Source organism: Lathamus discolor, chromosome 3 (genome assembly GCF_037157495.1).
Source record: "Lathamus discolor isolate bLatDis1 chromosome 3, bLatDis1.hap1, whole genome shotgun sequence".
Lineage (NCBI taxonomy): Eukaryota > Metazoa > Chordata > Aves > Psittaciformes > Psittacidae > Lathamus > Lathamus discolor.
This window is the reverse complement of record NC_088886.1, coordinates 57,427,265-57,443,740: the sequence shown is the minus strand read 5'-3', so window position 1 is coordinate 57,443,740 and position 16,476 is coordinate 57,427,265. Positions and strand designations below refer to the sequence as shown.

Below are 16,476 nucleotides of genomic sequence, written 5' to 3'. Positions count from 1 at the left end.
TTGTCTCTTTATATCAAAGAAAAGGAATTAAGGTTAAACTCCGGGTATCAGCTCACAATAAATATAGACCACAGACTATATTTAGTATTTAAGCTGTTAAACAGATAGAAAGGTACAATTGTTTTCAGACATTTTTAGAATTGTCTTGAATAATTTGACAGCTTACTGAATAACCATTCAGGATAAGATGCATCTACCTTTTTGGTAAAACACTTGATTTAAATTACTAAAATTTTACCTGTTCCTGCTTTTAGAATTTATTGCAAGATGATATTAATGCTGTTTTAATAGTCTGATAATTGGAGCCCCTCCAAAGTAGAAACAAATTTTCCATCTCATGAAAATGTCAGGATTTAGCTAAGGTAGTGTGAACAAAAAGGTGAACTTTCAATGCGTACATGAAACAAGATTTCACTGTATTGCTTTTAGCAATGCTTATCTTTCGGTAAGTTTGGATCAGCTCAAACTATTTTCAGTGAATGGTATGAAAAGTCACTTTGTTAGTAAGATTCAGCACTCTATTTTAGTCAGTTGAACTGTAATTATTCAGTGTGTAAAACCAAACTATTTTGTTCAAAATGCTAATTTTCAAAATCCATATATTTCAAGAAAAAGTGGATCTATCACATAATTTGACTATAAATAGTTTCATTGATACTGTTATCTGGGTGTGCTTAGGATAATACATTTAGGCCAGTCAGAATAGTCTAAACTTTCACATTTTCAGAACTGCTTTAGAAACATCTATGATTAACTTTAGTAAAAATATGCAGTGATTTTGGTGTCATAAGCCACACGAGGGAGTCTTTGTTAAGAGGATATGGGAGTTTCCAGCTCTGGTTTGCTCAAACTGTTTCCTTCCCTTTTCATTGAAGCACTGGGCAGAATAGGAACACAAGCTCCAACCTCTTTCTTCAAAAAGGACAAGCCTTTTTTTTCTGTCTTTAGTAAACCATTTTATAGTTCTGGATCCACAGTATCCATTTATCAAAGTCAAATTATGTGAAAAACAGTCTTAACTCAGACAACTAAATTAAGCAGTAGAAATAACATTCCTTTTTCTTACCACAACAATTTTCATTTGCTCACAGCAAAAAAGTAAGTCATTATTTACCCTTTCCTATATGACAGTTTTCAGTACTGGTCTGGAAATTGGGAACTGTACTGTTGTTTTTCTAGGAATTTTGAGAATCCTTCAGGTTAAGAGACAGGTGACTCATTAAGCCCGTGACTTGTTCAGCCCTGCCTGGTCTGTTCATCACTTACATCTGTTCATCACTTACACCGCTACTCATGCTGAGGTTATATAGAAGTATCATGCTTGCATCTCCTTCTTGTCTTTCTTGGAGTTATGTCGTGTACGAGTCTCAGACACAGAAGGAGAATCCTTTTCTTTGAGATTAGTATCTCCTATTACTAGTATTTTAATTCCAGAGCAACTCCCTTCTGACTTCTATACCCTTGCTTATAGTATCCATTATGAAGAGTTAGGTTAGGTTTTATTTCTGCCTTCAGCTGTTCAAGTGAAATTTAAGAGAGTTCAAGTTCAGTGCTGTTCTCCTTAATCCAACATCAGAACAAACCAAAAGTGCGGTCTCCTAGGCTTACATGAGAAATTTAAACATTTGCCTGGAAAATCCCATTTCCATCAAACCATTTGCCTTTTTTTTCTTTGTTTGTTTTTTGGTTGGTTTGGTTGGGGTTTTCTGACATTAGCATTCCAGTTTTAATGGGCAAGCCTCTCCTACATCTTTACCCTTGCCGTGGCAGTGTAAAGACTTAGCATGCCTGGTTTGATTGTTCCTGATGTTACGCGGTATTTCTTTAAATTACGTGAGGTGAGTGCTAGGACTCTCAAAAGGAGGAAGAATTAGCCTTCTCCTGAAGGGCAGAGTTTTGTCTAGGGGGCAAGAGGGTATTGGAGGCAGAAGTTTGGGTCCCAGTGTATGCATGGTAGCCTGGAGACAAGCAGAGAGTGAAGATGGTTGTAAATGCAGAGGGCCAGGCTTCAAAGGTGATAGAAGGGTCTGGCAGACACTGGGTAAAGTTTACTGCAACCCAGGAAGTCACTCAGTTACCTAAAACCAAGGCTGGGGGTAGTGTCCAGCTTTAACAACACACTGGAAATGAGGAAAGTTGTATAGTTCTGTGTTGTTGGGTTTTTTTTTTAATGTTTTGTTCTGGCATAATCAATAGAAATTTTCTCTACTTAAAATGAGGTGTGTTACTCTAGTATAATCTTTTTTAATCTAAAAACCTTAGTTCTTTCTTCTAGGAACTCATTAAAGGAACAATCTAGGCAGAGCCACCTCTTTGATTTAGGGTTCTATCAGAATGCTTAGCATAGAGTTCAGTGTTTATTTTGTGCAGTTCACAAAACTACTATACTTTTAATACTGTTTTACTTTTGGGTAGTTTATTTGAGGGTGGGACTTCAATGCCTTTAGCCTAAACTGGTTTTGTTGATTCAGTTACATGTGATCCAAGAGCAGTGGCAGCTGGAGAAGTTCTATCTCCGACAGAGAGCCAGTCCTCATGCATGGCAAATCCTAAATTTTAGCTGTATTTCAGTGACTCTAGGCCTAGAAAAAGGTAATACTGACTACAGTGCAAGGCTAACTGGACTTTTGATGAACTGAGGGCAGAAACGAACAGTTTGGAATGTTGGTACAGCTGTTGCTGAAATCAGGGCTTTGGGTACCCTGGTAAAGTTTGGCAGCTTTCTGTGCAGACATTCAGGGTTCAGGATATAACTTAATTTTAATTTCATTAAGAGGCCCTTTTTATTCACATCAGTGGTCTCACAGGTGATTGTCAAGGGTGTGATTTTGTTGTAGGTGGGTTATTTAGGACCAAAGTGCTGTTCTGTCTCTAATGGTGAAAGAGAACTTGAGGCAAAATTACCATTTCTCAGGGGTATCTAAAAGACAAAATTGACTTTCTTGTGTGATTCCCAGAACAAAAGAGGCACCAAAGAGAACATGTGGGAAGCATGACCCTGGCACTGTCTCCTGAACTCTTACGTCTGTGAATGGATGGTAGAAGCAGACCTGGTCTGTCAGGATAGGAGAGACATCCTCAAGGCTCAGCTTTGGCTTTCATGTCTCCTCTTTTCTTCCCTAGACATAGAAATATTCTAGCTTTACCCTTCCAGCTCAAGATTTGCGAGAGCTTTCCAAACAATAAAGAGGTAACACAGTTCCACAGCAAGGGAGTAGAATTACCCTTACTTGGGGAAGATAAAGTGCCGTATTGAGAGAGGACTTTTCCTCAGGCCACCTTAAAAAAAATCTGCATTACAGCAAGAATAGAGTTAGACTTCACGATCAACCACAAAATTGTTCTTATTCTCCCTTTTAGCTTTTGCAGACCTGGTTCATTCTCCTAAGTAGTACAAATGAATTAAGGTTAGCTCATCCTGGAGGTGCACTTTCCAAGAGCTTACCTTAGTACATTCTCTGAGTTCATTATTCTTGATTCAGTTTATCTGAGGACATAGCAAATGGACCTTTTTACAGAGTGTGAAATTTCTTCCATTAAACCAGCGTTTATAGATTCCCCCTCTAATCCCTTTATGGCTAAATGTATTCTGTGGTGAAGGCAGCCAGAAGAAGGGAGCAGGTTACATGATTTGGTAGCCTAATGATCTTTTGTACCACGAACAGACTTCCTCCAGGCTTCTCTGAAAAGATAAGGTCTTGAGCTCATACTCTATACTTCCCAAAATGGCTTGTTTCTTTATGTATCATTCCCAAAGTCATGTCAGGAAAGCAGTGACACAAGTTAATGACTTGTCACAAGGTTTTATTGTAGTTTACCATGACTCTAAGTCATTACTTGTCATAATGCCACCCACTCTAGAGTGTTCACAGTGTAATTATGCTGACCGCATTGCACAAGGGAAGGTCTTTAGAAGAAGCCTGTCAGCAAACTTTGTTATCATGACTACAGCAGAAAGCTATTGTAGTTCCTGTTTTCTAAGTAATTTCTGGTTTCTGTTCTGTTTTTCTTTTGTATTCTGCTGTCATTTTCCACTTTCTTTAACTTTGGCTGGAGATCAGTTTTTTCTTGTAGAATGCCCTTGTTAACTTCATATGTCAACACCCTGCTAACGTATCAATCACAAAGTTGCAGTCAGAGAACTGACTTTCTATTCAAGGCAAGAAGAATGGTAAAGGGCGAGGGACCACATCACTGAGGGGCAAATACACTGTGGGTAATGTAACAGCAACAGCAGTCTGTATCACTCAGTGTTGGACTTCATCCAGAAATTAAGATATCCATTGGATAAAGATTACCCTCTACTGTGTATTCTAACACCAGTGGGTCATGCCTTGGGGACTGACATAACTTGCACCAACCTGAGGCCTCAGTAGATGTAAGCAAATTAATTCAAGACCACCTAGGCAGATTTCAACATAACGTATACTGATGCTTCTGTTAGTACAGCAGTGTTTTCTCTCTATTGCCCTCCTCATTAAAGACAAGATGTAGTGGATTTCAATGTGCTAATTGATACTACTTCTGAAATCTGTGTTAGCCTGTTTAACAGCCAGTCTATTTGTCAGGGAATTAAACCCAGATCCCTAAACTGCCATAGTAAAAAGTGGATAAAATTGGAGGTTTGGACCTGAGGACTTCGGAGCTAGAGAATGTCTTGCAGTTGCTTCCAGATTCACTTTGATCTGTATGATGGGACCCTGAATAATCTATCATTCCTTAATTATCTGGCTCAGTATAATCAGAGTCTTATCATGCCTTAAAAGGATCACATATCAGTTGGAAACCTTCTTGATTCATCATTTCCTGTGAAAACCACCTTGTGCTCAGACTGCCCTGATAATTACTTGTTCATTATTAGGGTAGAGCAAAAGGCCAGAAAAGATCTGTGAGCTCAGTGAAGCCAGTTGGTTTGACAAAAAGGCATGGCTGTTCTTTGGAGATGGGTAAGTGAATGCAAACAGCATTGGGTGTTTCTGAAGTCAAAACAATGCAACTGTAAAATTCAGTGGTAATCAAATCAAAGATGAGAATTTAGAAGAATTTGGATAATACTCTATTAAAACTTTAATATCAGCATTAGCTACAGTTATGCACTGTGCTTTAATGTGCTGCAGAACTACGGTATTCATGCTGGATTAAACGTATTTATACTCATCTAATCTTGGGAAAGAAAAATTTTAGAGTGACTAGGACTTGGAGACTGGCCATCCTGGACAAAATTTGCATCCACTGAGAAGGTGAGGTCAAATACTTGAATTATATTGGATTGCAGAAGCAGAAGGAAAAAGAGCATTCAAACATACTAATACACTGGAATCAAACATCAATAAAATACTGCTACAGAGAGGAGTAAAACAGACAGTTCCTGAGGATTTTCAGTTTATTCTGACAGTTTTTAATTCTTATATTTGTTGAGATTCAAAAACTATATTCCCAGTAATCCCTTTGATCAATCCTTGAATACAGGGTTGTAGCAGATTGGCTTTAGGCCATTCCTTAAAGTCTAGTGAGACTTTTGTGTTTTGCTTCCCAATTTTATTGCACTGGTTTGTCCATCTGCAATTTAATAATTACTGGCAGTTCAGCACTTCAGCAAGGTAACATACCCCACTGAGCTGAGAAAATTCTGAAATGCTGATGTAGAAGACTATCAAAATGTCAACATGCTGCAGTTAAAAGCGGCTGTGATAAGAGTCAGATAGAATGACTTCTGTTCACCTTCAAGAATAAAATTGGCAGGTATATAATTTTGTCTTTAACTCTGGTAAAAGGTACTTATGGAAAGCTTATTTAGCCATCTGATTTTTATAATAAAGTATAAGATAGTATTCCCTTTTTAAGTGCTCATGTTTTTTTCATGTGGAAAAGGCTAGTATGCACACTGGATTAACAGGCATATCCATATAAACTCATGTTGAGAAGAACTCTATGTTATAGTTAGTACTTCAGATATTAGCAGGAGTTCCAAGAAAAGCAAGAGGGATGATCATAGTCTGTAGTGTTAGGTAGAAGATGTAAAGATTAAAAGAAAAGGCCTTGTTTAGCTTGTCAAAGGGAAAGGGGATGCATAGCCACATTTTGATAGGTCATGCTCCCTAATAGGAATAAACTTACAACTTTAAGGATCAGTGGTCATTGGAGTGGATTACCTGGGCAACCTCTCCATTAAGTAAAGCTCTTGTTGTCTTGGGGCTGAGGGACAAACTGTGTCATCCCCTAATGTCCCTTCAGGCTAAGCTATTGTTTGTTGTAGTGCAGTTGCCCCTGCCTGAATCACCCTGTTGTAACTGTAGGCATAGTACTGCAGATTTTCTCTACTGGCACAGAATGAGACCAGCTAGTCCCAGCTATTTTTCACTCACATTTTCTTGAAATACTTGCTTTTTTCACACAGCAGTTGATAGCCTCTCCAGAGCATAGATTACATCACCTCCTTCATAGTCCTCTTTAAAAAAGAACCACACAACTCCAGTGTGGTTAACGCCTCTTTGTACACCAGCTTTTCTTTAAAGTGGTGCTTGGGCACAGTGAATACTCTGTATATTTAATATGGGTTACGGGCAGTTGTATCATCGTAAATGACCTAGCAATGTAACTGTAGGAACAAAGATTAAAAAAACCAAGCAAAATCCAAACCCAAAGTTCCTGTTCATGGAGGTAAGCACCAGTCATGTTGCTCTATAGCTTTACTTCAACAACTTTATCCTGCTTGTTTCTGTGAGGCATATTGACTTTGTTCTAGCTTCTTGCCTAGTCCTTTATACATTCTAGTGAGCTAGTTTTAGATTTAAATACATCAGCTTATCTGAGACTGCTTATTTTGCACCAGAAATATTAAGATCTGTAGGCAAGCTTAATGTTGGTTTCTAAATTTGAAAGCTCCATGATTAGTGTTAGTGTTTTAGCCTTGGAACTTGCTGTCTTCAGAATTCTCTTAGGGATATGAGATTCTGAAGCTTCAAAGCACAATGTGATGCCCTTCTTCTTCTGTAAGCTCTTATCTGCTTTTCTTCCTTTCTCTCTGTTTTAGGGAGATGTTTGCTGCTTTTTTTTTTTTTTCCTTAATTTGGCTTGCTTTCTTCTGTGCAGATACACTGCTTCTGGTGTAGTGGCAACATGTACCTTGAAATGCCATGTAAACAGATTAACATCCCATCCCTGCCAGTGTTCAAGGCTAAGTTGGACGGGCCTTGGAACAACCTGGTCTAGTGGAAGGTGTCCCTGCCCATGGCAGGGGCTTGGAACTAGACGAGCTTTACCCAAACTATTCCATGAATTTTATGATTCTATGAAATATAACAACATTTATGCTAAAAAGCCAATGTCCCTGTTATGCACTATTTGCCAAATGATTGTCTTGGTAAGTATCATAGAGGCCAGATTCACAGTACAAACTAATCCTGCACTTTAGCTGTTGCTTACATGAAGGATTATATGAAACCTCAAAAAAAAAACCTTTACCCAGAGGTAATGAGAAAAGAATAAGTCTCCTTGAGGATCTTTCTTTGGGGTAAGCAGAAAGGCAGTTAGTGCTGCAAGGTTAACAAAAAAGAACAAAGCCTGTCTACTTCTATGAAGAAATAACATGCTTAGACACATTCTTTTCTCTCACTACACCACTGTGCATTTTCTTCACTATGTAAAATAACTTGAGTTTTCTTAACACTGCTCATGCTACTGGAAGTGATGTTTTTCAGGCTTTAAGGTAGCAACATCAGCCTCAGAAAAACTTGTCACTTCATCTCTATCCTAACCCCCATCCACATACAAATCTTTAAGTTAAAGTTCAAGCTTGAGCTAGCTCGCCTGGCAGAAATAGGTTGTTTGACACTGAATCTACAGACACTATAGAGGTGAGTTATCTACGAATTACAACAGTTTATCAACAGCTTATCAACTGCTAATCCAATTACTCTGCCTGGCTTCACTCTTGCGTGGCTCTCAGTTCTCTCAGGCTCAAGGTGGGCAGTAATTCACATGCACTGCTATAGCTAACACTTGGAGGAAAGACAAGCTCTAAAAATTCTAGAGGAGGATGAGTAAATCACTAAATATCCCACAAGTAATTGAAATGCTGTGATCACTGGTGCAGGCAGGATGTAATCGCATTTTATTGACAACTTCTAAAGATCACTCTTCCTTTGAAGCTGCCTAGAATGAAACTGAGTAGAGTGTAGCTAGAGGTCTAACGCAACATGCAGTGAGGAGACCTGATCTGGCACCAAATTAGCTGCTTTGGGGTAAGGGAAGTGTTATAAGGCATTTAGCATAGTGCTGTGCATTGGCCTGCGTTCACTGTTGTGAATTTACACGATATCCTTACAGAACCATTTTAGAGAGTGTTTCATCTCAGAGTATGTTATCATAGCATTATATATGCCTGAACACAATACTGGAAAAACAGTGACAAGGATCTTAAAGACAGGCTGCTACTAGGTACCACCTAACAACCCCGAAAGCAATTCCACTTATCACAGTAAATGGGATCTCAAATATACTTGGCTAAAATGGATATAAATTCTTTAGATGTGTTGAAACATAAAGTGAGTTTTTAGATGGTGGTTTGTATACTGGTATCACTGAACATTTTTTATTCTCTTTCTTGCAGGAGGTGAAGTCACCAAGCCAAGATTTGCTCAGTATTTCCATGGCAGCCTTGCCAGTCTCACTATCCGGCCAGGAAAAATTGAGAGTCAGAAAGTGATTTCCTGTTTGCAGGCTTGCAAGGAAGGTCTGGATATTAACTCTCTTGAGAGTCTTGGACAAGGAATAAAGGTGAGTGATGAACTGACATCATCTTAGATAAAAATTTAGGGCTGATTTATGAAATAGAGAGCCCAAGGTAGAGTATACACAGTACAAATGTGCTCTCAGAAGCAATATAATTTCCCATAAAGTCATGCAAAGAAAAAGCATAATGGTAGAAGAGCTGTGACACAGCAAAGAAAAATGTTTTCATTGTTGCAAAGCTATTTGCTTAGAAAGTAAGGCACTGCTGATATTTCAGAGTTTGCAAGAATTGCCAGGTTGTGTTCTCATGCTTATTTTGGTGGTTATTCAGAAATGGACATGATTCCAAAGAATTACTGAATTTTTATCTTAATTAGCTTTAAAGCAATAGAAAACATAAGTGGAACATCTTTCCTCGAGAGGCAACTCTGAAAGAAGTCCCAGTGCAATAGTATTGAGAAACACAAAGTGTGTTCCAAGAATTCTACCTTCATTATGCATATAAATATTGATATTGTAGCACTTTTTCTAAGATTGGAGAACAACAGGCAGAGGGGAAATCCTCTTTCAGTTGTCATAGTGGCCAGATTGCTTTGCATTCATTAAGACAAATTTGGTTCTTTATGGATACATGTGTAGGATCTTGACTATAACTTCTGCAGTGCTTACCTGAGATGTACTGGTGGTTTCCCTTTACTGATAACCATTATTAGATGACGGGAGTCCTGCTGCCTGATGCGTTAAGCTCTTTCCGAGCACACAAATGGGTAATACCACCTTCCAAATGAGCTGAGCTTCAAATTCAAACTGGGAAGATGCTCTGGCTGCGGACTTTGCATCCCATGAAAGGGATGGTGGAAAGGAAGGTGGTTGATCAAGAGCATGCAGTGGAAGTGCCAGGTTTATTTTTTATTAGCTAAACCTTTCAATTGTACAAGACGGGAGTCTGACCTGAAATACACTCTAGTGTCTGTCTAGGTGATAAGTTGCATTGGTGTACTATAACCAATGTGTTTTCTGAAAACAAGGGTAAAAATGAAAACTGAAAGTGCAAAGGTAAGGAGGAGCAAAACACCACAAAGAATTTTTCTTTTACTTCATCCTACCAAGGCCATACTTACAAATTTCACATGGTTGCCTTCCCCAGCAAAATGGCACATTTACTTAGGAGTAAAAGCTCTTTTATATGCCAGTGAATAGAAAGAGCAGGTAGACTTTTCTGGAATGCAGGTTGTCCTGGGTTCAACAGTAGCAGTCATTTTTCTCCTTCTTAGTAGCTGGTGCAGCACTGTGTTTTGACTTTTGGCCTGGGAACAGAGCTGATAACACAAATGTTTGGTCTGACCAAGGACTTTGTGAGCCTCATGCTCTGCCAGGGAGGGAGGGGAAGCCAGGAGGAAGCAGAGCCAGGACACCTGACCCAAACTAGCCAAAGAGGTATTCCATACCACAGCACATCATGCCCGGGATGTAACTGAGAGTTACCCGTAAGGGCAAGGGACTGCAGGGTTGGAGGAGGTATCAGTCAGTGCTTGGTCGAGTGGGGTTGGATGAGTTATTGGTCGGCTGGTGCTAAGGTGTTGTATTCTCTTCCCTTGTTATTTCCTTTATCATTATTATTATTATTATTGGTGGTAGCAGTAGTGATTTGTGTTATACCTTAGTTACTAAACTGTTCTTATCTCAACCTGTGGGAGTTGCGTTCTTTTCAATTCTCCTCTCCATCCCTCTGGGTGCAGGGGGAGGGCAAGAAGAGGGGCAGTGAGAGCGACTGCATGATTTGTGGCTGGCTTTAAACCATGACACAAGTGTATATGCCCACCAGTAAGTTGTTTGGTGGGATTTTACATACACTCACAGCTCCAGCATGGCTGATTGATTGGCTTCCTTCCTGCACTAGTAGAGCAGTGGGGAAAATGAAGGTGACGGATTGTTTCCTGTCTTTCACCTAGCTCCAAATGATTCTTATTTTCCAAATTACAGATGAGGCATAGTGGGGTGTTTTCACTTGTACTTTCTTAGCAAGCTCAACGGTCAGTGCAACAGCAGGAAGCAGAAATGAAAGGAGCAGCCAGAGACAGATTGTGTGGGTTTCTTATTGGGGCTAATTGGCTTAGATGAAAGCAGAACTGTTGGCACCTGACCTTAAACAGAGGATTAATAGAGAAGGGATTTCTGATGTCAGAAATAACATACCTGATCTCAGACAAGCACATGTGACAGTTGCATAGGTGATGGTCTGCATGGCTATGTACACGGTGCTTTGCGGATTTAGTGTTGGCAAACTGATGTTGGAAGGTGTTTGTGCTGTTCATTTTGCACTCATGAAGTTTCACCCTTGAGCACCGAAGAAAGAGCAATGCAGCTGTAATAACAGTTTCTGGCACAGCAGTGTTGGATTTTTTTTTTTGTTTGTAACCTGATTTTCAGATATCTCGGAAACACAGTCTAAACTGTTGCTATTTTTAGCCTTTTTTAATGAGAAAGACAAAAATGGCTCAGACTGGGGCTTTCTCTGGTCTCTTGGCAGCATCCCAGCTGTTGTGGCAGCTGAGCTATTAAGTTTACTAGCTAGCTAGAGTCTCCTTTCACTGATTTTATTCTCTACTACTTCTAGCTTACAGAAACAAAAGTGTATGCAGACCACGACTCATGTTAGTCCTCCTCTTTGTTAAAAAATATCCGTGTGTTATGACCTTCCTGCACAAGCTTTAAATCTAGCCCTCTGTTATGTTTGACAGAGACCCCTCTGCTTCATTCTGTTCTTCACAGTCTTTTTGCCTTTTTGCTTTTTAACCTTTCTCATTGTAAGAAGTGTAGATAGCCATTGCCTGTATATAATAGAACATGTTCAGCTAATCAGTGTCTAGCTTTAGAAAGGGACTGCATATGAGAGAAAGGTGCATTTCTTTTTATGTTTTGTGGTGAGGAAAGTGGGATACAAAATCAAGGGGTTAATCTGGTTTTCTCTGCAATGCAGATGGTTTCCTGAACCAATTAACAGACCAAAACTGGAATCAGAATTAATTATGGTGAAGATAAAATCAGTCTTTTGCTCTGTTAATATAGGAGCAAAGGTTCTTGGTCAGCAAAACTGTTTCGTGCTCAATGCAACAGACTAGCAAAGGATCGGGACTACAAGAATAACCATTGACTTTGCAAAGTTGGCTCAAATGAGCAGCTAGCTTTGTGCAAGTAGCACCTGCATTTTAAGATGACACCCTTCTTGATCATGAGACAGAGAAAGGAGAATCCCCTTTATTTTGTCTGACTAATGAAAATGTAGGAGGCAAATGTTATTATTGTTTTGTTAGTTCATGATGAAATACATCTCTAAACGATAGCCCAGGGTAAAAACCGCATGGAAAGCAGGAAGAATATCCTTATGCATCCTACTCTGGTTTAAACCAATATTCTTATATGCGAGATGTGTTTAATCTAAAAAAAATTAACACAGTAATAATAATAATGACAGTTAAGATTCCAAGCTCCACATCTACAGAAATAGTATCTTTGATAAGGCTGGGCAAAGCACAGCAAACTGGGATTAGTTTATTATAAAATTAATTACAACAGAAGTTATACAGATATGAAATAGATGACTGATACAAGGGAGCAACATGTGGATTCCAGCTAACAAAAGCTACTAATATTTTTTTTATTTTAAATCATTAGATTTCATGTGCATCATTCCTTAAAAATATCATTTTTTATACTATGTATGTGGTTCCTTATACTAATTACGTGCATTTTCCCTAGTATCACTTCAACCCTTCCCAGTCAGTCCTTGTCGTGGAAGGAGATGACATTGAGAATATAAATCAAGCTCTCCGAAAGGTCTCGTACATCAACTCTAGACAGTTTCCTACTGCAGGCGTACGACGTCTCAAAGTCTCATCCAAAGTCCAGTAAGTTACCTTCATCTGAACTGATATGATTGGGAATATTTTTAAAGAATTACTTTTTGGGGGGAGGATATGTGAAAAGAAGAATTATTGCTGATTTACATAGCTGAATCATACTTCTGTGTTATTGGGCATAAAGGATTAATCTGATTTACTTTCATGCAGATTTACATTGTGGTTTTCTTTTTATGTTGTCCATTCAAGACTCTTTTCTATGTCATGTTCTTGCATTCTGTTTACAGTTTGGAGCATGCAGTCTGGACTGAATTTATCGCATTATGTATAATACAATTATGCTTGCATTTATCACATTCTTATTTTATAGTTCATTTTTAAAAGTTAGTTTCTTCTGAGAATTAAAGCTTTGACTTTTTAAAGCAGGTCTATTACATGTAACAGATGACATAGCTACAAGAACAGTATTTGTAGCTATATTTGAAATAGTTTTTGTCTGTGTTCTTATATGGCTGTTGTCACTGAAGTACTGGGTGTTAAATCTGTGTCCTTTCATTTTCACACAAAGAGTAGTGGTAGAACCTGCACAATAGTGTCTACTCTTCTACATAATCAGAGCCATCTGTCACTCCTGAGCTCCCCTCGGTATATCCCTTACAGCAAGTTCCACAGTGCAATGAAAGCAGATCTTTAGAGTGAAGATAATCAGTTCTACAAGCCCTTATCTAATGCATGTACAGTCCTTACTAATACAAGGTTTAGTCTAGTTCTGTGGGCTGACCACGCTGTTTGGAGACCATCTTCTGATGCAGTTTCATTGGAAGCTGTCCCGTTTTCAGGGCTGGCCTAAGCCTTGTGCCAAGATCAAAGGTAGAGTTTGTCAGCAGATTAAATTCCAAAACACAGTGCTGATTCAGATTAAAATGCTAATATAGGCCCCTTTTGTCCTCAGTAAATACTGGGGGGGGAGGGTAGGGAGAGTGCCAGAATGAGTTCATGATGGGACCATTTTAAATGGATCATTAAGCCCTTTTATTCACACATGACAACATTAGATACCTCTTGGAGAATTTGATGTTGGGTTTACTGAAGTTAGTTGTTCGCATCTGATTTACTTTTTATCTTTTTCTAAGCATCCAGTACTTTGTTAAATGTCAGTTAAACATCAAAATGTTATTCTCAGTGAGCTTGTCGTGAATCTGTTACTGTCCGTGTGTAATTTCAGTAATCGTGAATGTGGGAGGGGATGAGAGGAACAGAGCTGTTACTGTCACTGTTGGCACATGTACATGGTGGTACAGATGCATGTGTCAAAGTATGGGCTAGGCTAATCTGAGTCACTACAAAATGAAGAGAGCCATCAGGTGGGTTTTGGGCTATGCAAGTACCACACACCTCTGATGTGCAGTGTATTACATGCAGTTAACGAGTAACATATTCTTTCAGATGTTTTGGTGAAGATGTCTGCATTAGTATCCCAGATATAGATGCCTATGTAATGGTGTTTCAGGCCAATGAGCCCAAGATTACAATAAGTGGGACGGACCACTTTGCTAGACCAGCTGCACAATTTGAAAGTGAAAGAGGTGTTACTTTGTTACCTGACATCAGAATTGTCAGCACAGTCACTAAGATGGAGCATCCAGTGGATGAACATGACAGAGGTTTGTAGATTTCTTTTAAATATTTGTTTGTTGTTAGGTTTGGAAAGGAAAGATCGTCTAGTTCCAAACTATTATTACATACTCTGTTTTTTAAAGGATAGTGCACACAAGCACCATGAAGTCATTTCACCCAGATTCATTTAGGCAATCATAGGCCACAGTAATGCTGGACTGAAGACATTCAATTAAACACATTGTTAAATAGTGTAAATTTAACAGAGTATTAAATAGGGATGGATCAGTATGTGCTTCCAAAAACCTCTCTTTTACATTTAGTTTCTTGCCTACTTTGAAATAATTCCTTTCCACTCTTCTTCACATGTTCCTTTGAGTAACATCTTTTCATTAGAATTCATTTGTTACAGAATTTTGTTAACTGTACAGATAAAGTACAAAGCAGTAATTGACAAATAGTTGTAAGTTTAGTCTGTTCTTATGTTCCCACCTCTGCTATTGACTAGGTTGGGTGATAATTGAGAGATCTTGTGCCTCAGTTTCCCACATATGTAATGCAGTAATAATAATAATAATCTGCAAAGAATTTTTTTCAGTGATGACAGTTTATTCTAATGGTGAGAACTGTGTATGTTGTTGTTCAACACTAGGTAAGTGTTCAAAAGTAAGCTATAGATCATAGATCACAGAATGGTCTATAATTTTCTGTAAAAGAATCTTCCTTTTGGATGTTTGTGTGCAAAGTAAATTAAAAGCTTAGTAATCTGAGGAATCATCCTAAACAGGATTTCTTGGACTAGAATAAGCAGCAACTAGGTGTATATATTTTGAAAAGATAAATCCCCTAATGATATGCAAGTGTAGGGGCATGGATTCTATGGAGCTGTGCTCTGTAATAACGCTGCACATCACTTCCCTGAAACTGCATCTGTCCTCTGAAGGCTGAAAGTGCGTAATATCCTAATACCAACTGCGTACAATTGCAGTACAGAAAGAAAATTGAATTATTGCCTGGAAAAGAGTGATCGTTACCAATCGCTTAAGACACAATGGATCTATGATGCTCTGTGTCCCTAAATGTTATGACATCTTCAGAACTGTTCAGTGAATTAGGAACTACTGCCCTCCAGTTCATAAATTCCATCTTTCCCAATTTTTTTCCAATACAATTATTGACATAATTACTGTTTATAACAGAAAAAGCCTTAGTGTCACCTTGGAAAGGAACATAACAGCTTTTCTTAAACTACTGCTTAATTCTTGAAAGTTAGGCACCTACTAATGTGCCGTCTCTTGTTTATTTACAGTGAGAGTTAAAATGGATAAATAGTAATTGGTTAAAATGAATAGATAATAATTGGCTTTGGGGATAAGTGTTTTGCAAAAGATTATTGAATTCTAAATCTCAATTCCTGCATGAAAAGCTTCAATCATTATTTCGCTCATCCCAGATATTATCTGACAAATTTGAGTCTGCGTTTTTGTCTAAGTTAGAGCTGTACCTGCAGTTCTGATACCCAAAATTCACTGTACCAGGAGTTGGGAATTTAAGGCATAAGTCTTTTCTGTCCATGCCTGCCTTCTCCCATACACCCTCTAAAATGAAATCCACAGACCAGGCACTAAATTCCAAGACTACAGTCTCTGTGTCTACAGTACTGTCAGGGAGCTGGTAAAGCAGTCTTGCCCGACCCTCTGTGCTAAGCTGATTAGGGAATTTAAATAGTAAATCGATATGCTACTCTTTTTCCTGCAACAGAGTTTTTTCCTAATCATACCTACTGAAGTATAGTCAGTTTACAACTCAATTTCTCCAAGTCACATATTTAAGATAATACCACGTTCTTGGATAGATGGCCATGTTCTTTGTAATACAAAGTCTTTATGGGCCATAGAGTAACTGAGAAAATCATCCAAGCGGAGATATATTTGACATTCATTTTTCCAGTTTGGTTTCCCTTGAGAAAAGAATTAATGAATGTGTGATACCAATCTGCTATCAGAACAGTACTGAAAATCAGACCTGTTTACATGGATTTATTTGCAGCATCAAATTTCAATTTTCTACTTCAGTACTGTTCTTGAATTACTTTTATTACAGAGCAATGTATTTTCTGTATCCATCCTCACTAGGCAGTTGTAGGCCTTCATCACCGTAGCACCTGAACAGGCAAGACACCTCTTTTGATTTTGCTTCAAGTGTGCTGCTGTATTTAATGTTGGCAAAAAATAATTCAACCATCTTTATAAAAAATGATGCAAAG

The 16,476-nt window shown here is 38.5% G+C and overlaps 1 protein-coding gene and 1 long non-coding RNA gene across 8 annotated transcripts in view; one reads left to right on the top strand and one right to left on the bottom strand.

The window, feature by feature from the left end:
- Nucleotides 1-16,476, top strand: part of CLSTN2 (calsyntenin 2) — a 385,524-nt gene that overhangs the window by 351,157 nt on the left and 17,891 nt on the right. For all 7 annotated transcript variants that reach the window (XM_065675430.1, XM_065675428.1, XM_065675429.1 and 4 more), the window contains 3 exons: nucleotides 8,612-8,778; nucleotides 12,493-12,641; nucleotides 14,040-14,257. In XM_065675430.1, coding sequence (XP_065531502.1) covers nucleotides 8,612-8,778; nucleotides 12,493-12,641; nucleotides 14,040-14,257 — 534 coding nt within the window. The remainder of the gene's footprint in view (nucleotides 1-8,611; nucleotides 8,779-12,492; nucleotides 12,642-14,039; nucleotides 14,258-16,476) is intronic.
- Nucleotides 15,912-16,476, bottom strand: part of LOC136012312 (uncharacterized) — a 69,569-nt gene continuing 69,004 nt past the window's right edge. The window contains exon 3 of the long non-coding RNA XR_010611667.1: nucleotides 15,912-16,374. This is a non-coding gene — a long non-coding RNA (uncharacterized LOC136012312). The remainder of the gene's footprint in view (nucleotides 16,375-16,476) is intronic.